The following is an 11108-nucleotide window of genomic DNA, read 5'->3' as shown; positions in this document are numbered from 1 at the left end:
TGTAAATAGCTGCCAGTTAGTTACTGATTCTTTAACAATAAGTTACTTGTAAATAGCTGCCAGTTAGTTACTGATTCTTTAACAATAAGTTACGTGTCAATAGCTGCCAGTTAGTTACTGATTCTTTAACAATAAGTTACTTGTCAATAGCTGCCAGTTAGTTACTGATTCTTTAACAATAAAGTACTTGTCAATAGATGACAGTTAATCACTGCGATTCCTATTACAGTAGGTTACTTGTCATTGACAAGTAACCTACTGTAATAGGAATCACAGCTATTAACAACTTGTCAATAGCTGCCAGGTAATTACTTTGATTTATTTATTTTTTACAATAAGTTACTTGTCAATAGCTGCCCGGTAAATACTTACTGGGTAATTACTGTCAGTGGCTGCCAGTTAGTTACTGTGATTCTTTTCACAATAGGTTACTGGTCAATGGCAGTCAGTTAATTGCTGTTATTCTTTTTACAGTAAGTTACTTGTCAATAGCTGCCAGTTAAATACTGTGATTATTTTTACAGTAAGTTACTTGTCAATAGCTGCAAGTTAAATACTGTGATTCTTTTTATAGTAAGTTACTTGCCAATGGCTGCCAGTTAAATACTGATTCTTTAACAATAAGTTACCTGTCAATAGCTGCCAGTTAGTTACTGATTCTTTAACAATAAGTTACTTGTCAGTAGCTTCCAGTTAATTACTGTGATTTTTTAACAATAAAGTACTTGTCAATAGCTGCCAGTTAATCACTGTGATTCCTTTTACAGTAAGTTACTTGTCAATAGCTGCCGGTTAAACACTTGTGACTCTTTTTACAGTAACTTACTTGTCAATAGCTGCCGGTTAAATACTGTGAATTTCACAGTTACCATTTCACAGTGTAATGGAAAATTTGAGGAACAATCATCCCATCCTGCATATAATTAAGATTATTGAGGCTAAAGCCACAATAAGTCAGACATGTATTTCCATTATGGCCCTCGTTACAGTGGCATCTTAATTTCATAAAACTGAATATTTAACAACCATTTTATTACCAGGACTGCAGCTGCTACGACCCCTAATGAGCCGGTTGTCAGCGGATGAGGGGTGTTTCTGGTTGGCTGTGGGGAAGCTGGGTTTGATTTTGACCTCATCTACTGGAGCAAAGAAGTTAACAGGGTTTAAATGTGGTGAGAAACAACATCTGAGAAATGTTGACGTTGGGATTTCTTTCTCTGTGTGTCAGGCATTCCAGCCAGAGGTGAAGAAGGCGAGGGGAGATGTTCCTGATATTCTTCCAGAGCCGGAACCAGAGCCAACCAGCCCGGTGTCAGACTTTGAAACCTCATACAACTATGTCTGTGAGTCTCCAGATACAGACAAATACTTATAATATCTGCATCATATATTCGTCCAAAACTAACTGAGTCTTAAAGTTGCACAGTAATATTTCATCATTCTCTTATTATTTTCTCGTTTTTCCATCATATCCTATTATATTCTATTCCTCAGTGTCCAGACTAGCCGGCATGGACCAGGCGATCCACAAGCTCAATGTTGGTCACTACACCCTGGATGTTAAAGTCAGCCAGCTGATGGACCGTCTGTCCAGGATGGATGGTAGGATGTCCACTTCTTTTTTTACTAATCATCATCCAATAACATCCATATTTCTCTTCATTCACAGACGTTCTTACACCTTGTACTGACTTTAACGTCTCCTCTGTTGTCCCCCATCACAGCTAAAGTCGGGGAACTGGAGGACAACATCCGGGAGGTCTACCAGCACAGCAAGGACAACCGCAAGGAGACAGGAAGACTGGAAGGTATTAAGAGTTATTTTCCCCTTTTGTCTGCCGCTGAGTGGCCTTTAAAAGTGGTTTGAAAGAACAATGTTTTTGTCTTCAGGTAGTAAGAGACCCTGAGATGATTAAAGACATAGGTACATGCTCGAGCTGCAGATGCTGTGTTACAGACCTGTGATCTTCAGCATGTACACAGAATAACAGGTTTAGTATTATGCAAATGTGAAAGATAACTGTTTGTAACTCTGTGCTCTTGCTGTATAAATTTGAAAGTGGGCTCAAATATTTAAAACTAGAAAGAAGAAAACAATTCTTTCTATCCAAACAGTGGCAGCTGGTAGAGCTCCTTATTTGAAGGATCGCTTCCAGACACAGTTCTGGATAGTATTTGTGAAAAGGGAAAGAAAAATGCTGCCGTAGAGAATTTATCCAAAGAAAATAAATGAAGCTAAACTGAGAACCTGCTCTGATGTCTGCAACCAAAGTGTTTTGTCCTAGTGGATTTCTTTAAAGCTAAACTAATCTGTACTTAAATATTAACAAATCATGGTGAATTATAACCCGACTGTGCAGTACCTTTCAGTTATATGGTGCGTTTTAGCATCTTTCAGCTCATTGTTTTCGTTTTATGGCCCCAATTGCTGCCAGTTAAATACTAATTCTTTAACAATAAGTTACTTGTCAATAGCTTCCAGTTAGTTACTGATTCTTTAACAATAAGTTACGTGTCAATAGCTCCCAGTTAAATACTGTGATTTTTTTTAAACAATAAAGTACTTGTCAGTAGCTGACAGTTAATCACTGTGCTTCTTATTACAGTAAGTTACTTATCAATAGCTGCCAGTAAAATACTTATGACTCTTTTTACAGTAACTCACTTGGCAATAGCTGCCAGTTAGTTACTGATTCTTTAACAATAAGTTACTTGTCAATAGCTGCCAGTTAGTTACTGATTATTTAACAATAAAGTACTTGTCAGTAGCTGACAGTTAATCACTGTGATTCCTATTACAGTAGGTTACTTGTCATTGACAAGTAACCTACTGTAATAGGAATCACAACTATTAACAACAACAACAACAACAACAATAGCTGCCGGTTAAATACTTATGACTCTTTTTACAGTAACTCACTTGGCAATAGCTGCCAGTTAAATACGGTGATTCTTTTTATCGTGAGTTACTTGTCAATGACTGCCAGTTAATCACTGTGAATTTCACAGTTACCATTTTACAGTGTAATGGTAAATTCAAGGAGCGTTCAAGGTGCGTTTTAGCATCTTTCAGCTCATTGTTTTGGTTTTATGGCCCCGGGTACAAAAGGCAGCTGTTCTCACCTCTTACCTGTCAATCACTTTAAGCCTTAATATAATGTCAACAGGTGAGTTCTATAGAGATAACTTCTTTATATGGTGATAACGTGTCAGTGTTGTGTTTACAGCGTGTTGCACTGCCCCCAAGTGGCAAGTTAATTTATGTAATCCGTCTTGTTTTTCTTTTAGGTTGCCAGAAGGGACGCAGGATGGGATACAAATGTTATCTTGTGTACAACAGCTACGAAGATTACGCCGGAGCTGCCAGGAAGTGCCTCGAACGCGGTGGCCGCATGGCGATGCCCCGAGACCGCAAGGAGCAGGAAGCCCTCGCCGATTACGTGAAGTCCTTCTTCCACCCGGGGAACTGGCCCGTCTGGCTGGGCATCAACGACCTGCGATCTGAGGGCATGTACGTTTTCGACGACGGGACGAGGGTGTCGTACTTCCAGTGGCGCAAACACTTCCTGTCCAGCCAGCCGGACGGGGGGAGGCGGGAGAACTGTGTGGCGATGTCGTCGGACGACGGCGACTGGTGGGATCACTACTGCGATCGGACCATGAACTATGTGTGCGAGTTCGATGACAGGGTGGCACTTTAAGATGAACTCTTTCAAGCTTTACTCTCTTCACCACCTTAAACTTTGACCTCCAGTTGTTTGTTAGAAATAAAATAACTTATTTAGCTTTAAATAATTATAAATACCCAGTATAATTTCATTTCTATATGCGATTATTGTGGCAGTGTTCGAGGAGTGTCAGTATCTTGCAGGATAAAATGAAAATATTTCACGGTATCTTCGTGAAACACGTCTCAAATGCGCACAAACACATGTATTGCTATTTAAGTTTAAGTACTGAGTAAGACTTCTTCATCTGATTATGTCTAGTGTTATATTATTCATGCAGCTGCAGTGATATGAATGTAAACCGGTCAGGACTCTGATGTGATTTCACACGTGGATTCTTTCTAAATATTTCTTCAAACTTTCCAAAAAAGAAAAAAGGGGAAAAACCTGAAATGTTTGGAGCCAGTTTCTTTAGAATCAGCACATACTGAACCTCGTGAAGACATAAATCAGTCTGTTTGGGGGTTTAACAGGAATCAGGCAGCACTTCTTCTGTTACTTACTTAGATCTTTGAAGATATCTTTACAAAAGCCTGGCACCGGTTGCGAAAGCCGTTAAACTGCTGATTCTTCAACATGTCCGGGCCAGAACACTTTTTAGAGTTTTAACCTCGCATCTGAATCCTCTTTAAAACGTCACAAATGTCACTGTATGTAAATGTATCTCGAGCCCTACAGTATGTAAAATGAGAAAGATGTACATAAAACGCTGAGTGTAAATGCTTTTTTTATGAATCTTTACTCAAGGTCAAAGCTAAAAAACGTGAGATTCACTTCACCAGAAAGATCGGATACTGTATATAGTGCTGATACAATATCCAAGTTTTAGTCATATTTTCCCATTCGAAACCTTTTTATTCGACAAAAGAAGCCAAAGTGCTAGAACTTTTATTGCCGTCTAAATATACGCAACTCTACAATGACCTTCATCCCGCTGGAAAACGGTGGATTGCTCCAAGTGAAGGAGTTCAAGTATCTCGGGATCTTGTTCAGGAGTGACGGGAAACATGGAGCGTGCGATGGAAAGTGTACCGGACATCGTAACGGATCGTTGTGAGGAAGAAGGAGCTCTGATCTTGATTTTCCATCTATGTTCCAACCCTCACCTATGAGGGTCGTGAGCTTCGGGTAGTGACTGAGAGAATGAGATCGCGGATACAAGTGGCCAAAATTAGGTTCCTGCGTTGGGTGGCCGGTCTCAGCCTTTGGGCATCCAATTAGGATGGGTGGGTACCTTCCTTTGGAGGTTTTCCGGGCATTTTCAACTAGGAAGAGACCCCGGGGCCAGAGCCAGAACCTGCTGGAGGGACTACATAGCCCATCTATGCTGGGAACACCTCGGGATCCTCCGGGAGGAGCAGGTATGTGTCGCTGTGGGGAAGGACGACTGCTAAACCTGCTGCCAAGATGGATGGATGTAAATATATGCAACAATAAAATAGTAAAATTAGCATTTTTTTTAATTAAAATCAGGAACAATCTGATCAATAATAACAACAAGACTACAAATATGAGCAGATACTCAAGGCCAACATTTAGTACTTCACATTTTTTTGATTCTTCTGTCACATTTTAAGGTTTAATCAGAAATCTAGAGTTGTCATCCTGAGTGATTTACATCAAACCGCTCAGTTCATGATAAATTACAGTATACACTTATTTCATATATATAGATATGGAAAAATCAGATCTGTAGAGGCACTTATATGTTGTTTTTTCTACTGTAAACATGCCTTTCCCTCTAAAAATACATCTATAGTTAAAGACGAGATTAAAAAAAATCATGAGGTAGGCAGAGGTAACATGATTTATGGAGAGAAGTTCCTCTTTCTGCCACTTGGAGGCGCAAAAATCTGTTTAAAGCGCCTTTAAAGTGAAGCCTTCACATCAGGTAACAGTATTTTAAATTGCTCCCATCGCAACGCTGACACGACAAAGAAGCTCGGCTGTCTCTGCTCTACGGTTCGGCATCGGTCACGCCTCTTCACGGCGTCGTGAGTGCGAGGCGTGACGTCATAAACGTGAGTCAGAGAGCTGCTCTCCTTCTGTGGTGTCCGTTTGGTTGTTGATTCACAGCTTCGTTGGGTTCACCGCCTGCAGGATGTCCTTCGCGGTCGGCCTGTCCAGAGGGTTTTTACACGGGTGACAAAGAACGACCTTCCCTGCTTCGTCCAGCAAAAAGTTGCCTCCCATCTGAAGAAACAAGAAACACATTAAAGCTTCAAACAGCACAGTGCACCTGGAGGTAGCTCGGTCTGTAGGTTGACTATGGCTTGGGAACCGGAGCCAGTTCAAGTCCAGTTCGGACCACAGTATGGAGAAGGTGCCAGGTTCTCCTCCTGGGCACTGTAGGGCGGGTCATGACTTCACCAAAGATCCTGTTTTGGGCCTAATACACTACACTGGTGCATACATCGGACACACGTTCTTGTTGATACCCAATCCTGCGTTTTAGGCAGCATCGTTACCGGATGGATTAGGAGAATATGCACCACTAAAGACCGTATAAAGGCAGATTTCTTTCAAAATACTTTAGAAATGTTGGAAAATAGTTACTGAAAAAACAGTTTTCAGTCTCAGGATTTTGTGGGCGGTCCTTAAAGGGTGGCTCGATGACACGCTGAGGCCACCCTGAGAGAGTGTGAGTGTTTCAAAGTTATTTCCTGAACTCATCCGACATGTTTCATCATTTTTAATGATTCAAATTTGTCTGGGTGGTTAAAAACATATTTATTATACATGGACTTTAAAGTACAACATTAAGTGGCGTAACTAGGCCCTTAACTCCTGCTTTAGTGCTTGATATTGACGAACTATTTCATTATTTCAGCTGATATTAATCTTAAATGATGCATATCCTTAAATTAATTTGTGTTCGATGAAACTACGACACAGCTAACTGACCAAAAACAACATTTATGAGTCTTTAAAGTTTAGTCACATTGATATGTTTGCTGAATTAATTCATATTTGCTGCCACATACAAAGACTCTGACTCGACTCTCAGACTTTGCTGTGTTTTAAATTTCATAAGTCATAAGTGTGTTCAGATGAGAAACCAGCGGTACAGAAAAAAGCCTCGAGCTCCCAGACCACAGTCTAGACCCGGTTACACAAGCGCCACCTCATCCTCTAAAACATCCCGTCGATGGAATATTAATGAGATAACAGGAGCCAGAAAAGTGCCACTCAGGTCTGTTTATAATGTTGAAATATACGGCATATACTAGTTATTTGTACCTGGTAGATATCTTCCAGCAGGTGAGGGGGGACGTCAGGGAAGTCCCTGCCCACGGCTCCGTACTCCGAGTACTGCAGCAGGCAGTCGAACTTCATCACCTTGGCGTAGGACGAGCCGAGGCCGAAGCTCCTGTAGATCTGTGGCAAACACAAAACATCCACTTTGAATTCAGCGGCATGAAAAGTATTTCACTGGATCGTCTTCATCACGCCCACACACACACACACACATCATGAGTGATGATTGCCTCTGTGGCATGTGGAAAATCTTCTGTCTTCAGGTTTTTTTTGGTCGCCCGCCCTGGTTTCCGTCTTACGTCTGCGAACATCTGGTGCTTGACTTTCTCTGAGCGGCTGAACGGCTCGCTCGGTCTATTATGACACATCATCAAACAGCTGGTAAATCCTCTGCTTTCCTTCGAGCTCGTGCTGAGTCAGTTATTTCTAATTTTCATGAATTATAGATGCCTCCTTTAATTTTCATGCACCTGCACTGAGTGTGAACACGGACCGAAACTTCACTTCGTTTCCTCATCGTGTCATTCAGACTTGACTCGAGTTTCAATCAACTGTCTGGGATTGTGGCGCTAACGCACATCCTGACCTTTCTCTGTGGATCCAGCATGATGTCAAATCTGGATCCGGTCTGCTCCAACCAAAGCCGAGCTCCTTCCACGCTGCCGAAAGACACCACCAAGACCTGCACTGACCGAGCCTTCAGGAGCGCCTGCAGAGAAACAAAACAAAAAATATGAACACATGAAGACACCCTGCTGGTTCCTGATAAGCGCTCCAGAGAACCGTTTGATCCATAAGAACTCTTTTTTTGGAGAACCTTTGAAACTTTTTACGCTTAATATTCTTTTTTTCCTGATTACCGGTTCTTTAAGTTGACCTGGTTTTGATTAAAACACCTTTAAACCAACTTTTCTGTGAACCAGATGTACGTATGTTCTTACCTAAAAGCCGCTATATGCTTAACTTACTGACTAACTTGTGGTTGTGTGTAGAAATTATTGCTGTGGTGCCATAGCTATTCGTAAAAGGGTAAATACCTGCAATAATCTCTTAGAATTATTAATTTTTTAAAAGTGATTTACCCAAAGATTCATTAAATTATGATATACTGCACCGAAAATGAAACTCTGGGGTAAATAAATGTTTCTTTGGAGGACAAAAAAGTCAAATGTTTCTTGCAGAACCAACAGATAACGTCCAACTTCTCCACATTTTTGTCCGGCTGCCTGTAATTCATGTCATATAAAGAGTAAAGCGTAGTGGCTGCGAGGCCGAGTGCAGACGCTTAGACGGAAAATATGTTGGAGTTGTTTGTGGCCAGAAAAAAAAAAGATTTAGGAGGGTTAAAGTGAGAGTTCACAGGACATTTATACAACTTAAATTCCAGTTCGCTGAGCTAAGACGTCGCCACTTCTGGCCAAGAACAAGTCGAGCACAAAACTAAAAACTTGACTGGACAGTCTGCACGGGAAGGACTTCTGCAGGTCAGTTGATGATGTATCTTAATCATGGAGTTTGGGACCCTCTGACTCCAGGTATTGTCCAGTAAAGAGATGCGAACTCTTTTTATTCGCAGAGCGATGAGATGACACGGTAAAAGATCTGACCTGATTGGCCTCCAGCTCGGCCACGTGGTCTCGTCACGGTAGTCATCCAAAATGTCTGATGAGAACCAGCAGCAGCTTCTTACCCCGATCCAGGTACTGACCCAGAGTCACGCTCCTTCAAAACACACAACACAGAAACTTCTGTCGTACACGGATCGTCTTCATGCTGATTCACAAACGCTCAGAGTCGGGTTATGAACTCACTTTCCGCTCCGTCCGTCAGTGAGCGGAGTCTCCGGGCTCAGGCTGTCTGCGATCTGTGCTCCTGGTCCTGCCAACTGTCGGTCTGTCGTCTGCAGACCTTTGTCCACGCCGTCCAGGAAGGAGTCCCACTCATCCTGCAGAGACACACAGATGGCAAAAAAACACAAAAACAACACATTTATATCGATAATAACAAAATATAAGCAGCGGGTGACCTTCATAATTAATGCATCAGTAATTATATTTGAATAATAAATAATAAATATGAATCATACAGACCTCCACCTGCAGGAGCTCCTCCACCTGCTCTCTCACTGCTGCAAGGCTGCAAACAAACACAAGTGAAGTGATGAAGAGGTGTCGACAGCGAGCTTCCATTTCCTTTAAATAATTAATAATCAGACGGTGAACAAACACAGAAACTCTCTCACAATGACAGGAGGAGGAGGATACACGAGGGGAGGTCAGCCAAGTTTTCCTTTTGTGCATCTGACTGTTAATAAACTTCTAGTTCAAGATGAGGTGACTGATCAAAGTCTGAGAACACGAGGGTCAGGAACTAAAGTAAGAAATCACTCTGTCTGTCTTTGAACGTCGTCACTGAATATTTCATGGTCTGCTAAATCAGTTTAAACCCGTTCAATGGAACCACTGAGCGGACCGCAGCGGCGCCGTCGGGGTTCAATAACGATCGAGCCGAGGCTCAGTGATGGAGAAACCTTTCTGCACCGGTGTTTGGGGTGAAAATGGATACAACAGTTTTTTTATTCTGCCGTCACGGAACACTGCATGGACATCTTGTACATTTTATGAAGATGTGTGTATATGTGATTGAAAATTCAATAAAAATACAGAAAACAGATTAAAAAACGATGCATTTGGTGCCTGAATTATACAGTTTTTATCCATTAAAATAGATATTACAGGTAAATACAGACGTATAAGGTGTATAACAGGTGAAGCATGGAGCAATAAAAAGCTGCGACGCCTTAATAACTTGTACGACACATCGATTAACTGAAGTATTAACTGTTTATTATTGTTTTATAATTACAAACTTACTGATAAGACTTCTGCCAGACGGCCTCTGCCTCTCTCCTCTTCTTGACTCCGAGTCTGCTCGACGGAAACAAAACACAGCATGAGTTCACATGATTAAAAAACACATGATTTACTTATTTATTTATATATATGTGTGTAATATAATATGTCGTAACAGCTCCTCCGTCACCTTTTGTAGAACTGCGCTCCGGCCGTGATCAGGCCGAACAGAGTGGTGATCTTATGCGGGACAAAACTCTCCAGAGACTCTGAGTGAGAACAAAGAGCCACAGTTCAGGTCGGTCGGTCAGAGCATGACAGGGATTAGATTACAACACGATTCACGCCGTTAATCCTCCATCACACTGATCTGCTTTAAGAAGCAGCTTGTGCTGCAGCCAATTAATAAAACACACAAAGTTGTAAATTATTACACTTATATTAGACGAATGCAGCACGTGTTAACACACAGAGTGATCACAAATGCAGCTGCACAGTTTGAACTCATTCATTTGAGTCAATTCAACGAAATCAAACACTTTATTCTAAGTTGGGAACTCATTTTTATGAAGTTGTGCTCTAAATAAAGATTGTAGAACTAAAACAAACACATTTAACTGAATTCCCATGGCGTCCTCTTTGATTCGGCGTACATATAAATGATTTAGAAACACAAATTAAGACTTTCATAAGCAGGTCACGCCTCGATTACAGTCGTCTAAAAGCAGTGATCTTCCACATGTTTAAAGAATCACATGAAGTGCTGTTTATGTCTTCTATATTCTGATTTACTGATCACATACTATTCATAAAATCCATTTTCCACATGTTGTCCTCCTTCCTTCCTTCCTACCTTGAGCTTCTTGCTTGGCGTTCTGCAGAAGGACTTTGCTCAGGTTGACCAGCAGACTCAGACTGTCTGTCAGAGTCTCCTCACACACACTCGCATCCTCGGCCATCATGAACACCGGCTCCTCTCCCTCTCTGTCACACTCACACACACACTCACTGACTGATGATGGCGGAAGTATCCTGACAGCCATGAGGACATAAATGCAGCCTGACCACGTGACTGGAGTCATGTGACTCAGTGTGGGACTCAGCTTGCAGCACCCAGTGGTGACTTCAGTACCTGCAAGACATTATTATGATGCATGTGATGAATATTCATATTTTATTCATTTAAAGTCAGAAATTTAGAACAATAAATACAAAATAACTAAAGCAGAGGTACCTACGGAAGCTTCAAGCGGTCGTATATTTTCTCGAT

At 41.4% G+C, this 11108-nt stretch overlaps 2 protein-coding genes across 2 annotated transcripts in view; one reads left to right on the top strand and one right to left on the bottom strand.

Moving 5' to 3' along the window:
• Positions 1-4430, top strand: part of clec11a (C-type lectin domain containing 11A) — a 14652-nt gene extending 10222 nt beyond the window's left edge. The window contains exons 2-5 of the mRNA XM_027284047.1: positions 1229-1343; positions 1495-1602; positions 1725-1808; positions 3289-4430. Of these exons, the coding sequence (XP_027139848.1) occupies positions 1229-1343; positions 1495-1602; positions 1725-1808; positions 3289-3701 (720 nt within the window). The 3' untranslated portion in view covers positions 3702-4430. The remainder of the gene's footprint in view (positions 1-1228; positions 1344-1494; positions 1603-1724; positions 1809-3288) is intronic.
• A 740-nt stretch (positions 4431-5170) lies between these two features.
• selenol (selenoprotein L) lies at positions 5171-11009 on the bottom strand. Its single transcript, XM_019259156.2, has 9 exons — positions 10692-11009; positions 10029-10107; positions 9860-9913; positions 9077-9122; positions 8798-8931; positions 8594-8708; positions 7573-7695; positions 6969-7106; positions 5171-5921 (listed from the first exon to the last, which is right to left on the bottom strand). The coding sequence occupies exons 1-9, from the start codon at positions 10918-10920 to the stop codon at positions 5799-5801; spliced, it is 1041 nt and encodes a 346-aa protein (XP_019114701.1). The 5' UTR covers positions 10921-11009; the 3' UTR covers positions 5171-5798.
• Between the last annotated feature and the right edge of the window lie 99 nt (positions 11010-11108).

The sequence above is a fragment of the Larimichthys crocea genome, chromosome XI (genome assembly GCF_000972845.2).
Source record: "Larimichthys crocea isolate SSNF chromosome XI, L_crocea_2.0, whole genome shotgun sequence".
Classification (NCBI taxonomy): Eukaryota; Metazoa; Chordata; class Actinopteri; family Sciaenidae; genus Larimichthys; species Larimichthys crocea.
Note: the sequence above shows the minus strand (reverse complement) of the source record. Positions and strands in the feature narration are given on the sequence as shown.